This window comes from Eleutherodactylus coqui, chromosome 5, assembly GCF_035609145.1.
Source record: "Eleutherodactylus coqui strain aEleCoq1 chromosome 5, aEleCoq1.hap1, whole genome shotgun sequence".
Taxonomy (NCBI): domain Eukaryota; kingdom Metazoa; phylum Chordata; class Amphibia; order Anura; family Eleutherodactylidae; genus Eleutherodactylus; species Eleutherodactylus coqui.
Genome location: NC_089841.1, coordinates 2008283 through 2028573, shown reverse-complemented (window position 1 = coordinate 2028573; position 20291 = coordinate 2008283). Strand labels below are relative to the sequence as shown.

At 55.4% G+C, this 20291-nt stretch overlaps 2 protein-coding genes across 2 annotated transcripts; both read left to right on the top strand.

Moving 5' to 3' along the window:
• Positions 1–608: 608 nt before the first annotated feature.
• LOC136627208 (putative uncharacterized protein DDB_G0271606) lies at positions 609–1544 on the top strand. The gene is made up of 2 exons (XM_066602138.1): positions 609–659; positions 795–1544. The coding sequence occupies exons 1-2, from the start codon at positions 609–611 to the stop codon at positions 1542–1544; spliced, it is 801 nt and encodes a 266-aa protein (XP_066458235.1).
• Positions 1545–14088: 12544 nt separating this feature from the next.
• Positions 14089–16287, top strand: LOC136627207 (axoneme-associated protein mst101(2)-like). The gene is made up of 2 exons (XM_066602137.1): positions 14089–14124; positions 14371–16287. The coding sequence occupies exons 1-2, from the start codon at positions 14089–14091 to the stop codon at positions 16285–16287; spliced, it is 1953 nt and encodes a 650-aa protein (XP_066458234.1).
• Positions 16288–20291: the final 4004 nt, after the last annotated feature.

Sequence of the window (20291 nt, the reverse complement as noted above, 5' to 3'; positions counted from 1 at the left end):
GTAGGAGGCGTAGGCGTCAGTGTAAACTGTAGGAGGCGTAGGCGTCAGTGTAAACTGTAGGAGGCGTAGGCGTCAGTGTAAACTGTAGGAGGCGTAGGCGTCAGTGTAAACTGTAGGAGGCGTAGGCGTCAGTGTAAACTGTAGGAGGCGTAGGCGTCAGTGTAAACTGTAGGAGGCGTAGGCGTCAGTGTAAACTGTAGGAGGCGTAGGCGTCAGTGTAAACTGTAGGAGGCGTAGGCGTCAGTGTAAACTGTAGGAGGCGTAGGCGTCAGTGTAAACTGTAGGAGGCGTAGGCGTCAGTGTAAACTGTAGGAGGCGTAGGCGTCAGTGTAAACTGTAGGAGGCGTAGGCGTCAGTGTAAACTGTAGGAGGCGTAGGCGTCAGTGTAAACTGTAGGAGGCGTAGGCGTCAGTGTAAACTGTAGGAGGCGTAGGCGTCAGTGTAAACTGTAGAAGGCGTAGGCGTCAGAAAGCCGCGCAGCGAACGTTGTGTGATACATTTGTGTTGGCTAGTTTAATGGCATTAGTGAGCAGGAAACGTTCTCTTTGGTCGTCCATCACTCGGGCTCTGTGGTAGATGAAGCCGTCCGGTAAGAATGATGTTAGCCAATGGGGAACAAAAACCTGCTGCTCACCAAAGAAACCATCGGTGGACCAAAGGTAGGAAGCATTAACGTTCCCCGAACAGGGGTGCAGTGGGGGGATTTAAGAACAAACCCCCTTTAATAGAGTGCACTGCTAAGGGCAACATACTGCATCTCCCGAATAACAAGGAGTTGTTGTTACTGCTGGGAGGCACAAAGGTTTAAACAGCATGACAGAGGAAAAGTGCAGCAGCAACATAAAGTGCAGCAGCAACATAAGGTGCAGCAGCAACATAAAGTGCAGCAGCAACATAAGGTGCAGCAGCAACATAAGGTGCAGCAGCAACATAAGGTGCAGCAGCAACATAAGGTGCAGCAGCAACATAAGGTGCAGCAGCAACATAAGGTGCAGCAGCAACATAAGGTGCAGCAGCAACATAAGGTGCAGCAGCAACATAAAGTGCAGCAGCAACATAAAGTGCAGCAGCAACATAAAGTGCAGCAGCAACATAAAGTGCAGCAGCAACATAAAGTGCAGCAGCAACATAAAGTGCAGCAGCAACATAAAGTGCAGCAGCAACATAAAGTGCAGCAGCAACATAAAGTGCAGCAGCAACATAAAGTGCAGCAGCAACATAAAGTGCAGCAGCAACATAAAGTGCAGCAGCAACATAAAGTGCAGCAGCAACATAAAGTGCAGCAGCAACATAAAGTGCAGCAGCAACATAAGGTGCAGCAGCAACATAAGGTGCAGCAGCAACATAAGGTGCAGCAGCAACATAAGGTGCAGCAGCAACATAAGGTGCAGCAGCAACATAAGGTGCAGCAGCAACATAAGGTGCAGCAGCAACATAAGGTGCAGCAGCAACATAAGGTGCAGCAGCAACATAAGGTGCAGCAGCAACATAAAGTGCTGCTGACTTATCGTACACTGCAACCGCTACAGACCGCAATAGATTAGTGTTTGGTCATAGGGCACGGCAGCCCAGCTTGGTTCGTGAATTGTTAAAGGGGTTGTCCCGCGGCAGCAAGTGGGGGTATACACTTCTGCATGGCCATATTAATGCACTTTGTAATGTACATCGTGCATTAATTATGAGCCATACAGAAGTTATTCACTTACCTGCTCCGTTGCTGGCGTCCCCGTCTCCATGGCTCCGTCTAATTTCTGCAGCATCTTCCTTCTTTAGATGTGCTTGCGCTGTGCCCCTTCGGCTCCTATCTCCTTCTGTAAAGTCCCCCCTCTGCTCCTATCTCCTTCTGTAAAGTCCCCCCTCTGCTCCTATCTCCTTCTGTAAAGTCCCCCCTCTGCTCCTATCTCCTTCTGTAAAGTCCCCCCTCTGCTCCTATCTCCTTCTGTAAAGTCCCCCCTCTGCTCCTATCTCCTTCTGTAAAGTCCCCCCTCGGCTCCTATCTCCTTCTGTAAAGTCCCCCCTCGGCTCCTATCTCCTTCTGTAAAGTCCCCCCTCGGCTCCTATCTCCTTCTGTAAAGTCCCCCCTCGGCTCCTATCTCCTTCTGTAAAGTCCCCCCTCTGCTCCTATCTCCTTCTGTAAAGTCCCCCCTCGGCTCCTATCTCCTTCTGTAAAGTCCCCCCTCGGCTCCTATCTCCTTCTGTAAAGTCCCCCCTTCGGCTCCTATCTCCTTCTGTAAAGTCCCCCCTTCGGCTCCTATCTCCTTCTGTAAAGTCCCCCCTTCGGCTCCTATCTCCTTCTGTAAAGTCCCCCCTTCGGCTCCTATCTCCTTCTGTAAAGTCCCCCCTTCGGCTCCTATCTCCTTCTGTAAAGTCCCCCCTTCGGCTCCTATCTCCTTATGTAAAGTCCCCCTTCCATTACTTCTGCCCTCCTCTGACCGCACTCCCTGGATCTCTGCTGATCTTCTCTCCCAGAAGCAGAACTGCTTATCAGGCTGTTTGTTTTAGATTAGGGGTGTCAAACTCATTTTCACCGAGGGCCACATCAGCCTTATGGGTGCCTATAAAGGGCCGATTCTAATTGTTAGACAGTATAGTAAAAGTGAACCCCACAGTGGCCTGATTGGTAATAAGGTCCCCCATAGTGGCCAGTGGCACACACCATTCTGCATACACCAGCACACACGCACACCATTCTCCCAATACACCTGCACAGACGCACGCCATTCTGCGCATACACACGCACAGACACACACATTCTGTGCAAACACACGCACACCATTCTGCGCATACACACGCACAGACGCACACCATTCTGCGCATACACACGCACAGACTCACACCATTCTGCGCATACACACGCACAGACGCGCACCATTCTGCGCATACACACGCACAGACGCGCACCATTCTGCGCATACACACGCACAGACGCACACCATTCTGCGCATACACACGCACAGACGCACACCATTCTGCGCATACACACGCACAGACGCACACCATTCTGCGCATACACACGCACACACGCACAGACGCGCACCATTCTGCGCATACGCACGCACAGACGCGCACCATTCTGCGCATACGCACGCACAGACGCGCACCATTCTGCGCATACACACGCACAGACGCGCACCATTCTGCGCATACACGCGCACCATTCTGCGCATACACACGCACAGACGCACACCATTCTGCGCATACACACGCACAGACGCACACCATTCTGCGCATACACACGCACAGACGCGCACCATTCTGCGCATACACACGCACAGACGCGCACCATTCTGCGCATACACACGCACAGACGCGCACCATTCTGCGCATACACACGCACAGACGCGCACCATTCTGCGCATACACACGCACAGACGCGCACCATTCTGCGCATACACACGCACAGACGCGCGCCATTCTGCGCATACACACGCACAGACGCGCGCCATTCTGCGCATACACACGCACAGACGCGCGCCATTCTGCGCATACACACGCACAGACGCGCGCCATTCTGCGCATACACACGCACAGACGCGCGCCATTCTGCGCATACACACGCACAGACGCGCGCCATTCTGCGCATACACACGCACAGACGCGCGCCATTCTGCGCATACCCACGCACAGACGCGCGCCATTCTGCGCATACCCACGCACAGACGCGCGCCATTCTGCGCATACCCACGCACAGACGCGCGCCATTCTGCGCATACCCACGCACAGACGCGCGCCATTCTGCGCATACCCACGCACAGACGCGCGCCATTCTGCGCATACCCACGCACAGACGCGCGCCATTCTGCGCATACCCACGCACAGACGCGCGCCATTCTGCGCATACCCACGCACAGACGCGCGCCATTCTGCGCATACCCACGCACAGACGCGCGCCATTCTGCGCATACCCACGCACAGACGCGCGCCATTCTGCGCATACCCACGCACAGACGCGCGCCATTCTGCGCATACCCACGCACAGACGCGCGCCATTCTGCGCATACCCACGCACAGACGCGCGCCATTCTGCGCATACCCACGCACAGACGCGCGCCATTCTGCGCATACCCACGCACAGACGCGCGCCATTCTGCGCATACCCACGCACAGACGCGTCTGTGCATCTAATGTGGTCCCACTGGCAGGTGTACTGGCGGCTTTCAGTCCTTCTTGGGGCGGTGAGAGGAGGTCAGCACTGACCAGGCTCTCACCCTGCAGCTGCTCCTCCTCAGCGCCGCTCTCCTGCTGCAATGGTATCCAAGGAGGCGGCAGCATCAACGGTGTAGAGATTATAAAAAAAGGGTTTTATTGCTCCATAAAATGGCGACGTTTCGACTTAATCTAAGTCTTTGTTCATCTTGATGAGTGTAAGCCTGTCGGCACTGTCGGTTGACAGGCGGGTACGCTTATCTGTGATGATTCCCCCAGCCGCACTAAACACCCTCTCTGACAAGACGCTAGCCGCAGGACAAGCAAGCACCTCCAGGGCATACAGCGCTAGTTCAGGCCACGTGTCCAGCTTCGACACCCAGTAGTTGTAGGGGGCAGAGGCGTCACGGAGGACGGTCTTGCGATCGGCTACGTACTCCCTCACCATCCTTTTACAGTGCTCCCGCCAACTCAGCCTTGACTGGGGAGCGGTGACACAGTCTTGGTGGGGAGCCATAAAGCTGGCCAGGCCCTTAAAGACTGTTGCACTGCCTGCGCTGTACATGCTGCTCGATCTACGCACATCCCCTGCTACCTTGCCCTCGGTACTGCGCCTTCTGCCACTAGCGCTGTCGGCTGGGAATTTTACCATCAGCTTGTCCGCAAGGGTCCTGTGGTATAGCAACACTCTCGAACCCCTTTCCTCTTCGGGAATGAGAGTGGGCAGGCTCTCCTTATACCGTGGGTCGAGCAGTGTGTACACCCAGTAATCCGTAGTGGCCAGAATGCGTGCAACGCGAGGGTCACGAGAAAGGCATCCTAACATGAAGTCAGCCATGTGTGCCAGGGTACCTGTACGCAACACATGGCTGTCCTGATGACTTTCAGGATCCTCCTCCTCCTCCTCCTCCTCCTCAGGCCATACACACTGAACAGATATCTGTCAACCAGGCCCACTCTTCTGAAAAGAATTGAGGAGGCTGACTCCCACTGCGCCGCCCATGTTGGAGTTGGTATTCCACTATAGCTCTACGCTGCTCATAGAGCCTGGCCAACATGTGGAGCGTAGAGTTCCACCGTGTGGGCACGTCGCACAGCAGTCGGTGCACTGGCAGATTAAACCAACGTTGCAGGGTGCGCAGGGTGGCAGCGTCCGTGTGGGACTTGCTGAAATGTCTGCAGAGCCGGCGCGCCTTTACGAGCAGGTCTGACAAGTGAGGGTAGTTTTTCAGAAACCGCTGAACCATCAGATTGAAGACGTGGGCCAGGCATGGCACGTGCGTGAGGCTGCCGAGCTGCAGAGCCGCCACCAGGTTACAGCCGTTGTCACACACGACCATGCCCGGTTGGAGGCTCAGCGGCGCAAGCCAGCGGTCATTCTGCTCTGTCAGACCCTGCAGCAGTTTGTGGGCCGTGTGCCTCTTATCGCCTAAGCTGAGTAGTTCCAGCACGGCTTGCTGACGCTTGCCCACCGCTGTTCTGCCGCGCCGCGCGACACCGACTGCTGGCGACGTGCTGCTCACACTTCTTAATTGAGAGGTAGAGGCGGCGTAGGAGGAGGAGAAGGGGGAGGGTTTAGAGGAGGGGGCATAAAACGCTGCAGATACCAGCACCGAGGTAGGACCCGCTATTCTGGGGGTGGGTAGAACGTGAGCGGTCCCAGGCTCTGACTCGGTCCCAGCCTCCACAAAGTTCACCCAATGTGCCATCAGGGAGATATAGTGGCCCTGCCCGCCAGTACTTGTCCACGTGTCCGTGGTTAAGTGGAACTTCCAGTAACCGCGTTGGTGAGGGCATGTATAATGTTGTGGGAGACGTGCTGGTGTAGGCCTGGGACGGCACACCAGGAAAAATAGTGGCGACTGGGGACAGAGTAGCGCGGGGCCGCCGCCGCCATCATGTTTTTGAAAGCCTTCGTTTCCACAAGCCTGTACGGCAGCATCTCCAGGCTGATTAATTTGGCTATGTGCACCTTTAAACCTTGTGCATGCGGGTGCGTGGCGGCGTACTTGTGCTTTCTCTCCAACGCTTGTGTTAGCGACAGCTGGACGCTGCGCTGAGAGACATTGCTGGATGGGGCCGAGGACGGTGGAGGTGAGTGTGTAGGTGCAGGCCAGGAGACGGTAGTGCCTGTGTCCTGAGAGGGGGGTTGGATCTGAGTGGCAGGTTGGGGCACAGGGGGAGAGGCTGTGATGCGACCCGGAGGCAGTGAACGGGCATCGTCCCACCTTGTGGGGTGCTTGGCCATCATATGTCTGCGCATGCTGCTGGTGGTGAGGCTAGTGGTGGTGGCTCCCCGGCTGATCTTGGTGCGACACAGGTTGTACACCACTGTTCGGCGGTCGTTCGCGCTCTCACTGAAAAACATACACACCTTTGAACACCTAGCCCTCTGCACGGAGGCTTGGCGCGAGGGGGTGCTTTGGGAAACAGTTGGGGGACTCTTCGCTCTGGCCCTGCCTCTACCCCTGACCACCCCACTGCCTCTTCCAACTTGTCCTGCTGCTGCACTTGCCTCCCCCTCTGAAGACCTGTCTTCAGTAGGCTTAGCAAACCAGGTGGGGTCAGAGGAACGATTGCTGCCCAATCTGGGCAGGGGGCCGAGAACAGTTCCTGGGAGTCTGCCTGCTCAGAATATGTCATTGTAATGGAGTGAGGAGGCTGGGAGGAAGGAGGAGCAGCACCCAGAGGATTCAGAGTTGCAGTCACTAGGCCGGGAGTAGTGGACTGCGTAGAAGACTGGGTGGTCAATACATTGCTGGATGCATTTTCTGCCATCCACAACAGGACCTGCTCACACTGCTCTGTATGTAATAAAGGTCTACCACGTGGACCCATAAATTGTGATATGAAGCTGGGGACCCCAGAAACTTGCCTCTCTCCTAATCCCTCAGCAGCCGGCTGGGATTCACCACGCCCAGGAACTCGGTCTGTGCCCACACCCTTACTTGGACGTCCACGTCCACATCCTCGACCCTTACCCCTACTCCTCATCATGGCAGATTAAGAATAGAGCAGGGCCCAAATAAATTACCCCACTGTACAGCACTGACAACTGTGGCTAATTCACCGCACACAGAGACTTGTAGATAGCGGAGGCTCTATGCTGTGACTAGGAAATAGTAACCCGCTGTCTTGCGCTGATACCTAGGGGTAATTTACCGCTCGCAGAGACTTGTAGATAAGAGAGGCTGCATGGAGAGGGAGAAGACTCTAAAGCCAGTGGATAGTGCTGGTAACTGCGGCTATCTCAACCCCACCAATGAAAGGGTATTGTGAGACGCTCTGCACAGCGGCTGAGCTGAAATACTTTGCAGTGGCCCCGGTAATATTACAGTACTGTTTAGCGGTGAGACCTCTGTCTAATGCACTGCAGACACAGAATGGTATAAATGAGGTAGTTCGCAGCAGGCTAGGAGATGTTAGAGAGCAGTTTCACGGTGAGAGCTGGTTGTACGGCACTGCAGCCTGAGAACGCTATTACTGACAGGCTGGGAACAGGCCTAGATGCATAATACAAAAATTGATGCACTACAACTCCCAGCAGGCCCCAAGTAAAATGCACACGGTCAGATGTAGCCCAACGAAGGAGTGTTGGGGTTCTTGCACGGAGGATACAGACTGTATAGTGTATATAACTTTCCCTATAGAAGTGGCTGTGGACCAACATTCTGTTATGCACTGCAGACAGAGAACGGTATAAATGTCGTAGTTCGCAGCAGGCCAGGAATTATTGGAGTGCAGTTTCATGATGAGCGTGTTATTGTACGGCACTGCAGCCTGAAAAGTCTAACTGAAAGGCAGCAAACAGGCCTAGCTGCATAATACGAAAATGGAAACACTACTACTCCCAGCAGGCCCCAAGTAAAATGCACACGGTCAGATGTAGCCTAACGAAGGAGTGTTGGGGTTCTTGTAGACAGGATCCTACTCTAACACTCTCCCTATATCAGCAGGAGCACTTTCCCTAACCTCTGCCACCATGCGTCTGAGGCGAGCCGCAGGCGGGACCAGTTTAAGTACTCGGCGGTCACCTGATCTCACCAGCCACTCACTGCAGGGGGGTGGGATAGGGCTGGAACGTCACAGGAGGAAGTGGTAATGCCTTCCCTGCATGTCTATTGGCTAGAAAATGGCGCTAAACATGCGGGGAAGGAAATGGAATTGACTCGAGTGCCGCGTGGTGTTCGTCTCGAGTAACGAGCGTCTCGAGTACCCTAATACTCGGACGAGCATCAAGCTCAGACCAGTGTGCTCGCTCATCTCTAGTAAATATCTCTAATTACTCTCAAGAACTTATCACCCCTGTGAGATTTGCAGGTTTCCTTCTCCCATGTTATATCTGGATAATTAAAGCCCCCCATGATAATTACTTCATTGCACTTTGACACCTCTTCTATCTGCCTTAGTAGTAAGTTCTCAGTTTCTTCTGTTGCTTTTGGTGGTCTATAGAAGACCCCTATCAGGATTTTGTTATTTTTTCTTCCCTGTATTTCTACCCACAGAGATTCCACCTGTTCTTCTCCTACCCCTATATCCTCCCGTAGTCTCGGCATTAAGTAAGATTTAACATACATACATACCCCTCCCCCTTTCTGGTTCCCACGGTCTCTTCTGAAGAGATTGTAACCCTGCAAATTCACCGCCCAATCGCACTTATCATCAAGCCATGTTTCCGTTATTCCCACTATATCGTAATATTCATCAGTCATTCTCGCTTCAAGCTCACCCACTTTACCGATCAGACTTCGTGCATTCGTGGTCATACAATTTATATGGCAGTTGTTGTTCTTTATATTCATTTTGTTGCTAATGGTACTATTAGTTGTTCTGTCACTTCTAATTGCAATAACCCCACCCCCTGCTCGATCCCCATTACTTGGACCCAGGTCACTATCTACACTGTCTAACCCCCTGCTTCTTTTTTTGCCCTCCCCCCCCCCCCCCCAGTCCCTAGTTTAAACACTCCTCCAGCCTTCTAGCCATCTTCTCCCCCAGCACAGCTGCACCCTCCCCATTAAGATGCAGCCCAGTTCTCCAGGAACCCAAATCCCTCCTTCTTACACCAACTGCGGAGCCACTTGTTTACCTCCCTAAGGTCCTGCTGCCTTTCTAGTGTGGCTTTAGGTGCAGGTAGTATTTCCGAGAAAACTACCCTGGAGGTCCTCGCCCTAAGCTTGGACCCTAGGTCCCTGAAATCATTTTTGAGGGCCCTCCATTGACCTCTAACTTGTTCATTGGTGCCAACGTGCACCATGACCGCTGGATCCTCACCAGCCCCTCCCAGTAATCTGTCAATCCGATCCGCGATGTGTCGAACTCGAGCGCCAGGAAGACAACACACCGTTCGACGATCCCGGTCTTTATGGCAGATTGCCCTCTCTGTCCCCCTAATAATTGAGTCCCCCACCACTAGAACCTGTCTAACCTGCCCTGCGCTCCCCGTCCCCGTCTCACTGGAGCAGTCATCCCCCTGGCGTTCAGAGGGCATGTCGTGCTGCAGCGGTGCTGGCTCTGTAATGGCATCGCCCTCATCTACCAATGTTGCAGACATGTTGGGTTGTGCCAGTTCAGGACCAGCCTCCCTGGATCTATTCCCTCTACGCCTCCTTCTATCTGTCACCCAGCTGCCTGCTCCCCCTGCTCTTCCGTAGCACCATCCGCCCCAACCTCTACCCCAGCGAGTGTCTGCTCAGTGAGCACCAAACTCCTTTCCATGATGCCAATGGCTCTCAGTGTTGCCAGTTGCCCATTTTAGATCCAGGATTTGGGCTTCTAAATGTGCGACGTTCACGCATCTTGTGCAACAGTATGCACCCTCGGCTGATCAAGGACCGCATACATTACCCAAGTAGCACACTGGATGACATTGCCAGGCATGGAGCTCATCCTAATGGGGATCTACAATTTACTTGTGGAAGTAGTGAAGTGAAGATAGCTTGCTCACACTCCAAACACGCCTCCGCCTGTGCGCAACCACTCACACAGCTCCGTCCATGCGCAGACGCTCACACACCTCCTCCCATGCGCAGCCGCTCATACACCTCTCGTGCACTGCCGCTCACACACCTCCTTCCGTGCACAATCACTCACACACCTCCTTCCGTGCGCCGCCGCTCACACACCTCCTTCCGTGCGCCGCCGCTCACACACCTCCTTCCGTGCGCCGCCGCTCACACACCTCCTTCCGTGCGCCGCCGCTCACACACCTCCTTCCGTGCGCCGCCGCTCACACACCTCCTTCCGTGCGCCGCCGCTCACACACCTCCTCCCATGCGCTGCCGCTCACACACCTCCTTCCGTGCGCAGCCGCTCACACACCTCCTCCCATGCGCAGCCGCTTACACACCTCTCGTGCGCCGCCGCTCACACACCTCCTCCCATGCACAATCACTCACACACCTCCTTCCGTGCACAATCACTCACACACCTCCTCCCATGCGCAGCCGCTCACACACCTCCTCCCATGCGCAGCCGCTCATACACCTCTCGTGCGCTGCCGCTCACACACCTCCTCCCATGCACAATCACTCACACACCTCCTTCCGTGCACAATCACTCACACACCTTCACCCGTGCGCAGACGCTCACACACCTCCTTCCGTGCACAATCACTCACACACCTCCTTCCGTGCGCCGCCGCTCACACACCTCCTTCCGTGCGCAGCCGCTCACACACCTCCTCCCATGCGCAGCCGCTTACACACCTCTCGTGCGCCGCCGCTCACACACCTCCTCCCGTGCACAATCACTCACACACCTCCTTCCGTGCACAATCACTCACACACCTCCTTCCGTGCGCCGCCGCTCACACACCTCCTTCCGTGCGCCGCCGCTCACACACCTCCTTCCGTGCGCCGCCGCTCACACACCTCCTTCCGTGCGCCGCCGCTCACACACCTCCTTCCGTGCGCCGCCGCTCACACACCTCCTTCCGTGCGCAGCCGCTCACACACCTCCTCCCATGCGCAGCCGCTTACACACCTCTCGTGCGCCGCCGCTCACACACCTCCTCCCGTGCACAATCACTCACACACCTCCTCCCATGCGCAGCCGCTCATACACCTCTCGTGCGCTGCCGCTCATACACCTCCTTCCGTGCACAATCACTCACACACCTTCACCCATGCGCAGCCGCTCACACACCTCCTTCCGTGCGCAGCCGCTCACACACCTCCTTCCGTGCACAATCACTCACACACCTCCTTCCGTGCGCCGCCGCTCACACACCTCCTTCCGTGCGCAGCCGCTCACACACCTCCTCCCATGCGCAGCCGCTCACACACCTCCTCCCATGCGCAGCCGCTCACACACCTCCTCCCGTGCACAATCACTCACACACCTCCTCCCATGCGCTGCCGCTCACACACCTCCTCCCGTGTGCAGCCGCTCACACACCTCCTCCCATGCGCTGCCGCTCACACACCTCCTCCCATGCGCTACCGCTCACACACCTCCTCCCATGCGCTGCCGCTCACACACCTCCTCCCATGTGCAGCCGCTCACACACCTCCTCCCATGTGCAGCCGCTCACACACCTCCTCCCATGTGCAGCCGCTCACACACCTCCTCCCATGTGCAGCCGCTCACACACCTCCTCCCGTGTGCAGCCGCTCACACACCTCCTCCCATGTGCAGCCGCTCACACACCTCCTCCCATGCGCAGCCGCTCACACACCTCCTCCTGTGCGCAGCCGCTCACACACCTCCTCCTGTGCGCAGCCGCTCACACACCTCCTCCCATGTGCAGCCGCTCACACACCTCCTCCCATGCGCAGCCGCTCACACACCTCCTCCCATGCGCAGCCGCTCACACACCTCCTCCTGTGCGCAGCCGCTCACACACCTCCTCCCATGTGCAGCCGCTCACACACCTCCTCCCATGCGCAGCCGCTCACACACCTCCTCCTGTGCGCAGCCGCTCACACACCTCCTCCCATGTGCAGCCGCTCACACACCTCCTCCTGTGCGCAGCCGCTCACACACCTCCTCCCATGTGCAGCCGCTCACACACCTCCTCCTGTGCGCAGCCGCTCACACACCTCCTCCTGTGCGCTGCCGCTCACACACCTCCTCCCATGTGCAGCCGCTCACACACCTCCTCCCATGTACGGATTGAGTGACGCTCAGGAGGGAGATCCGCATGGGATCTGGGAGCGTTCTGGTGGTATACAATAGGTGTATGTGGGACCATAATGTATACTGCTATGGTAAGTAAAAGGTTAATGAACTTGGCTCTCAGGTCATTCTGTCAAGTAATAGTTGGTAATGGTCTCCCGCTGTGATTGGCCGGGGTGTCGTTGCCAGGCTGTTTTGAGGTAAAGCTGGCAGCGGGCATTGATTGGTGGCCTAAAAAGAGCGGGAAGCTCTGCCCGTTGCTGGGCAGGAGCGGTGTGGTGGAAGCCGAGGTGATTGGATAACGGGAGTGGAGGGGGCTGTGAACAGAGGGCATTTAAGTAATCAGCAAAGAGGTACCGGGCATCTTTGGCTGTAAAGCAGCTTCCCTCCCTCCCTCCCTGCAGGCTGTCGCGGTTGATTGATGGGGATTTGTAGCCCGCATTAGGCGGGTGGGCAAGGGGACTTGGGGATTGTGGTTGGTTTAGCGCATATTAAAGACGGTATTTATTATTAATAGTTTTGTTTCATTTGATCCCCAAGTGTTAATAAAATCCCATCAATAAAGACCGCGGCCTTTTTGTTCCAACTTGGTTGTCCGTGTTTTATTTACCTATTATTAAAGGGTTAAGTTGGTGATGATGTTGTAGCAAAGGTAAGTTAAGGAGAGCGTAAGATTCCATGCGCAGCCGCTCACACACCTCCTCCTGTGCGCAGCCGCTCACACACCTCCTCCCATGTGCAGCCGCTCACACACCTTCTCCCACTTCTGCCCGCTCAATGACGCTCTCCACTCCATCACCCCATGACGCTCAGGCAGGCCCCCTCCCCCACAGTCGTAGGGCAGCTCACCCATGCACCACAGATCTTATCAAACTTCTCCAGACATCCGCTGGCCATATACATCAGCTTATACATAGGAATCACAGAGTTTACCACCTGGATCCATGCCCTCCTGGTCGGCCTCTCCGGGTGCCTCCAATTTAACAATATTACCTTATTAGCATAAAAAAGCAGTAACTTATACAGTGAGCGGGTTGGCGCAGCCACCGGCAGACTTTCAACAGGTCCACAGAGGCACAGCCCAGGGTGCAGGATCCTCGGGGCCCCTAAGTGAGACTCCATGAATATGAGAACCTCCCTCCAATGATTTTGCAGGACACTGCAGTCCCAGAACATATGCAGAACGATCCCATCCGTATTCAAGCATCGAGGACACGGTGCTGAGGGAGGCAAGCCCATAACGCGTAACCTGGAGAAGTGTAATATATCTATTCCAAGTACTTGACCGGAATAAGTCTGTCCCTAGCGTTAATCAGAGGGGGCCAGAACCCACTAGTATGTCCCATCCCCTCCCGATAACAGATCATGGATATCAGTGACCCACTCCTTCATCAGGGCCAGATGCTCTATTGGCTGGGCGTACAAACTAGACAGTGGCTTCACGAGGTTACACAGCTGCGCCAAGCCTTCCAACTGAGTCAGGGACAGTGGTATAGACAGGCTTAGAAACGGAGCCCTGATCACATGTCGTAGCTGCTAGGATCTGAAGTCCGAATGTTCAGGCAAGTTATGGCTTATCTGCAGTTGTAGGAAAGTGCAGAAGGTGCCCTCACCGACTATGTCAGACAGGACACTCACCCCATGAAGTCTCCAGAATGCATCGCAGGTGTGGATTGTTCCACAGGGGAGTGTGCAGGGACCACGTGATCTCCTCTGAAGGGACCAGCTGCGTGGACCTGAGTGTTACCAGTGTAGTGGCCTGGAAATAGGCACTACATAGCAGTGTTTAGTTATGGGGACCGGTAATATAATAATCGGCCCTAGATGGTTAATCTGAGTCAGTTTACACAAGTGATGCAGGTAACCTAGCAACTAGTTAGAACGTTTTTATCCATCTGCATAAAATAGAAAAAATGCATAGAGACTCAGGTGAGGCAGGTAACCTAGCAACCAGATAGGCTGTGATTGGCTGCAGACAAACTGGTCAGGTGACAGAGATGATAAACAGCTGGAGTCGGCAAGTGAGTGAGACACACCGGGCAAAGCAAGTGCCAGAGAGTAGAGGCAGAATAAGTATAAGCAATAAGTAAAAAGAGTAAAGAGTAGGGAGGAAAGAGAGGTGACAGTCAGAGGAGTGCCGAGAAGAGGAGCGCCAGGCAGAGGAGCGCCAAGAAGAAGAGCGCCAGGCAGAGGAGCGTCGAGAAGGGGAGCGCCAGGCAGAGGAGCGCCGAGAAGAGGAGCACTGAGAAGTGGAGCGCCAGGCAGAGGAGCGCTGAGAAGAGGAGCGCCAGGCAGAGGAGCGCCAAGAAGAAGAGCGCCAGGCAGAGGAGCGCTGAGAAGAGGAGCGCCAGGCAGAGGAGCGCCGAGAAGAGGAGCGCCAGGCAGAGGAGCGCCAAGAAGAGGAGCGCCAGGCAGAGGAGCGCCAGGCAGAGGAGCGCCGAGGAGAGGAGCGCCAGGCAGAGGAGCGCCGAGAAGAGGAGCACCAGGCAGAGGAGCGCCGAGAAGAGGAGCGCCAGGCAGAGGAGTGCCGAGAAGAGGAGCACCAGGCAGAGGAGCGCCAAGAAGAGGAGCGCCGAGAAGAGGAGCACCAGGCAGAAGAGCGCCGAGAAGAGGAGCACCAGGCAGAAGAGCGCCGAGAAGAGGTGCGCCAGGCAGAGGAGCGCCGAGAAGAGGTGCGCCAGGCAGAGGAGCGCCGAGAAGAGGAGCGCCAGGCAGAGGAGAGCCGAAAAGAGGAGCACCAGGCAGAAGAGCGCCGAGAAGAGGAGCACTAGGCAGAAGAGCGCCGAGAAGAGGAGCGCCAGGCAGAGGAGCACCGAGAAGAGGAGCGCCAGGCAGAGGAGCGCCGAGAAGAGGAGCGCCAGGCAGAGGAGAGCCGAGAAGAGGAGCACCAGGCAGAAGAGCGCTGAGAAGAGGAGCACCAGGCAGAAGAGCATCGAGAAGAGGAGCGCCAGGCAGAGGAGCGCCGAGAAGAGGAGCGCCAGGCAGAGGAGTGCCGACAAGAGGAGCGCCAGGCAGAGGAAAGCCGAGAAGAGGAGCACCAGGCAGAGAAAAGCTGAGAAGAGGAGTACCAGGCAGATGAGCGCCAAGAAGAGGAGCGCCAGGCAGAAGAGCGCCGAGAAGAGGAACGCCAGGCAGAAGAGCGCCGAGAAGAGGAACGCCAGGCAGAAGAGCGCCGAGAAGAGGAACGCCAGGCAGAAGAGCGCCGAGAAGAGGAGCGCCAGGCAGAGGAGCGCCGAGAAGAGGAGCGCCAGGCAGAGGAGCGCCGAGAAGAGGAGCGCCAGGCAGAGGAGAGCCGAGAAGAGGAGCGCCAGGCAGAGGAGCGCCAGGCAGAGGAGCGCCAGGCAGAGGAGCGCCAGGCAGAGGAGCGCCAAGAAGAGGAGCGCCAGGCAGAGGAGTGCCGAGAAGAGGAGCGCCAGGCAGAGGAAAGCCGAGAAGAGGAGCACCAGGCAGAGGAAAGCTGAGAAGAGGAGTACCAGGCAGATGAGCGCCGAGAAGAGGAGCGCCAAGAAGAGGAACACCAGGCAGAAGAGCGCCGAGAAGAGGAGCGCCAGGCAGAGGAGCGCCGAGAAGAGGAGCGCCAGGCAGAGGAGCGCCGAGAAGAGGAGCGCCAGGCAGAGGAGCGCCGAGAAGAGGAGCGCCAGGCAGAGGAGAGCCGAGAAGAGGAGCACCAGGCAGAAGAGCGCCAGGCAGAGGAGCGCCAGGCAGAGGAGCGCCGAGAAGAGGAGCGCCAGGCAGAGGAGCGCCAGGCAGAGGAGTGCCAGGCAGAGGAGCGCCAAGAAGAGGAGCACCAGGCAGAGGAGCGCCAAGAAGAAGAGCGCCAGGCAGAGGAGCGCCGAGAAGAGGAGCGCCAGGCAGAGGAGCGCCGAGAAGAGGAGCGCCAGGCAGAGGAGCGCCAAGAAGAAGAGCGCCAGGCAGAGGAGTGCCGAGAAAAGCGGCAGGCAGAGAGAGAGAGCGCCAGAGAAAAGAAGCGCCCAACAGGAGAATAGAAAGAGACAGGCAGGAGAGAGAAGTGAAAAGAGATAGAGAGAGAAACAAGAGAAAAATCAGAGAAACCGTGAGTAACTGTGGAGGAGTGACAGCTGTGACCGTGAATAGAGGGGAATAAAAGATGTAAATATGAAGAGAGGGAGATAAAGAAATAAAGAGATATAAATACAAAGAAGGACAGAGAGAAGACATCCAGAGTAAGCTGCCGGTGTATGGAGGAGTTAGACAGGTGGCTACATTGTTGCAGTTTGTGTCTCAGTTATTATGCCCTGGATGTGATGCAGTAACCCCCATATCCCACGGCCTGATTTACTAATATCGGGGTTACAGCAATGTTAACTAAATATCTGACTGTGACTCCACACTCCACCCCTCACAACTACAAACTGTGCCCCAGGGCACCGGCGTCCGAACAAATCACAATTAATAATAATGAAAGCAGCGCTCACTTTGTTGCGTCACGATAGCCCCTTGTGGCGTCGCCCCACCACCATAGGTGATGGCAGTGGGACAGTAGAAATCAAGGGGCCACGCATCAGCAAAGCCCTCAGACTCTGATCAGGGCCCGCCGCCCTACGCTCCAAGCCAACTTCAGGTTGTAATGTGATGAAGACAGCCAACTGACTGGCCAGATAATAGTAGAAGTGGGGTAAGGCTAGACCTCCCCAGCTCACCGGGAGGCACAGGGTCTTCAGCTTAATCCTGGGGGGAACCTCCCAACAGGATGCGTAGTACAGGCCCACGGAGCGTGGAAAAAAAGCTATTTGGAACAAGGACAGGGGAGTTATGAAGACATACAGAAATCAGCAGCAGTTTAATTTTAATCAAATTAATTCTGCCTACCAGGGTAAGCAGGAGAAAGGCGAAGCGTGCCACCATTACCCCCACCCAGTCCAGAGGGGGGCTACATTAAGGCAGAGACACCCACTGACACCCCTATACCCAGATAAGTTGTCTGATCTGTCCAGCTCAGTGGGGCAGGCAGGGGGCGCTCAAGAGCCGCCGAGTCCACTGCGACAAGGTGGGTTTTATCCCAGTTAACCTTAGAGCCAGAGCGTAGGCGAAATCCATCAAAAATGGTGAGTGCAGAGTCTAGAGCTGACTCTGGGTCCTGCAGAAAGTGAAGGGTGTCATCCGCATACAGCGCTGTGCGCTCTTCATACTTGCGCAGTCTGAACCCCATTATAATAATAACTAGTTGATATACCCGGCCGGCCTGTGTAATATATATACACACTAGCTGATATACCCGGCTTCGCCCGAGTTATATATATATATACTAGCTGATATACCCGGCTTCGCCCGAGTTATATATATATATACTAGCTGATATACCCGGCTTCGCGCGAGTTAATTTGGTACTGGTGTTTATCTGGTGTTCACACGGAAAATCTTATGAAGTCGTGGTTACTTTAGAGATACCAAGGAAAAATATATTCACCATTTTGCATAGTTCTCTGCGTTACCCAGGAAACACCACGGGAGGTAACCATGCGACGTTTCCTTTATATAAAATGACATCAGGAAGTGAGAGAATTAGATTCCGTACGTACAATTTGGACGCTAATTCTTTTGCGCATAGAACTGAATAATCGAGTTGGCACCCAATTACTTTTCCTATTTTGGACATAATCAATGCTTGTGCCAAATTTCATGTTGCTATGACATCAGGAAGTTAGAGAATTAGTGGCGAGTCAGTCAGTCAGTCAGTCAGTGAGTCAGTGAGGGCTTTCATCTTTATTTATATAGATACTCTTTATTTGTACAGCGCCAACATATCCCGCAGCGCTTACATAGACAGGGGGGATACGGGAAGACAAAAGTACAAACATTACAGAACCACGGTTACATAGTAATCAGCTGATGGAGACAATAGGGGTGCGGGTCCTGCTCCAACGAGCTTACATACTACAAGTAATGGGGTGATACAGAAGGTAAAGGGGGTGGAGATGGTGCGCGGTATGGTGAGGTGGAGATGTGCCCGGTATGGGGGGTGGAGATGTGCCCGGTATGGGGGGGTGGAGATGTGCACAGTATGGCGGGGTGGAGATGTGCACGGTATGGCGGGGTGGAGATGTGCACAGTATGGCGGGGTGGAGATGTGCACGGTATGGTGAGGTGGAGATGTGCACAGTATGGCGGGGTGGAGATGTGCACGGTATGGCGGGGTGGAGATGTGCACGGTATGGCGGGGTGGAGATGTGCACGGTATGGGGAGGTGGAGATGTGCACGGTATGGGGAGGTGGAGATGTGCACGGTATGGGGAGGTGGAGATGTGCACGGTATGGCGGGCTGGAGATGTGCACAGTATGGCGGGGTAGAGATGTGCACGGTATGGGGAGGTGGAGATGTGCACGGTATGGTGAGGTGGAGATGTGCACGGTATGGTGAGGTGGAGATGTGCACGGTATGGTGAGGTGGAGATGTGCACGGTATGGTGGGCTGGAGATGTGCACGGTATGGTGGGCTGGAGATGTGCACGGTATGGCGGGGTGGAGATGTGCACGGTATGGCGGGGTGGAGATGTGCACGGTATGGTGGGGTGGAGATGTGCACGGTATGGCGGGGTGGAGATGTGCACGGTATGGCGGGGTGGAGATGTGCACGGTATGGCGGGGTGGAGATGTGCACGGTATGGCGGGGTGGAGATGTGCACGGTATGGGGAGGTGGAGATGTGCACGGTATGGCGGGGTGGAGATGTGCACGGTATGGTGGGGTGGAGATGTGCACGGTATGGTGAGGTGGAGATGTGCACGGTATGGTGGGGTGGAGATGTGCACGGTATGGTGGGGTGGAGATGTGCACGGTATGGCGGGGTGGAGATGTGCACGGTATGGTGGGGTGGAGATGTGCACAGTATGGGGGGGGTGGAGATGTGCACGGTATGGCGAGGTGGAGATGTGCACGGTATGGCGGGGTGGAGATGTGCACGGTATGGTGGGGTGGAGATGTGCACGGTATGGCGGGGTGGAGATGTGCACGGTATGGTGGGGTGGAGATGTGCACGGTATGGCGAGGTGGAGATGTGCACGGTATGGTGGGGTGGAGATGTGCACGGTATGGCGGGGTGGAGATGTGCACAGTATGGTGGGGTGGAGATGTGCACAGTATGGTGAGGTGGAGATGTGCACGGTATGGTGGGGTGGAGATGTGCCCGGTATGGCGAGGTGGAGATTGAGGGATTCTATACACATAGACAATGGTCAGACACTTACCTGTATGACGGCAGAATCGGTATGACTGCAGGGGGCAGTTGATGACGGCTAGCAGGGATTCCAGTCAGTAGGTCAGGGAGCATGTTATCAGGGGGTACAGTTTAGGGGATGCGGTATGCCTCCCTGAAGAGGTGCGTTTTTAGGGCACGCCTGAAGTTCTGCGAGTCCTGGATTGCTCGGGTAGCCTTTGGTAGTGCGTTCCAGAGGACCGGTGCTGCTCTGGAGAAGTCTTGGAGGTGGGAATGAGAGGTTTGAATAATCGGCGATGTCCAGACCTGAATTGCAAGGGGTTCTATAGCGAGGGCAAACAAGGCTGGGGACAGAGGGCAGCCCTGTTGTGTGCCTCCACCCAACACTGGGCAGAAACATGGACATTGGTTCTAATATCGGCCACTGGAGAGTCATACAGGATCTTCACCCATTGAGGGCTCAGTCACACGGGCGTTTTGACACACACATTTTTTTGCGCATAACTGATGCGTTCAAAAATTTGCGTGACCGAAGCAGGCGGCACACAACAACGGACCTGTCCGTGTTTTTATGCTCAAAAAGTGTGCTGCCCGCTATCCCCTGCTGAGGCTGTGACAGCTGCAGCAGGGGATTCCTTGGATGTGAAACCCCTGGATGCTGTCACATCCAGGGGTTTCACCTTTGATCAATGGGGCCGGCGGTGGCAGCAGCAGGGGCGGACCCATTGACATACAGAGAACATTGCGGTCCTCTGCCACAGCTGTGACAGACGATTTCTATATCTCCGCAGGGTGTCCCCTTGTCACAGTCACACTGAATCACAGCATTGTCACAGTGTCCAGTAACAAGGGGA

Excerpts from the sequence above, each read along its gene's own strand:
- LOC136627207 (XM_066602137.1), top strand. The coding sequence starts at position 14,089 with ATGGTTAATCTGAGTCAGTTTACACAAGTGATGCAG. Across the intron at positions 14,125-14,370 it reads AGTTTACACAAGTGATGCAG|GGAGGAAAGAGAGGTGACAG; the intron begins GTAACCTAGCAA and ends AGTAAAGAGTAG.
- LOC136627208 (XM_066602138.1), top strand. The coding sequence starts at position 609 with ATGGGGAACAAAAACCTGCTGCTCACCAAAGAAACCATCGGTGGACCA. Across the intron at positions 660-794 it reads AAACCATCGGTGGACCAAAG|GCACAAAGGTTTAAACAGCA; the intron begins GTAGGAAGCATT and ends TACTGCTGGGAG.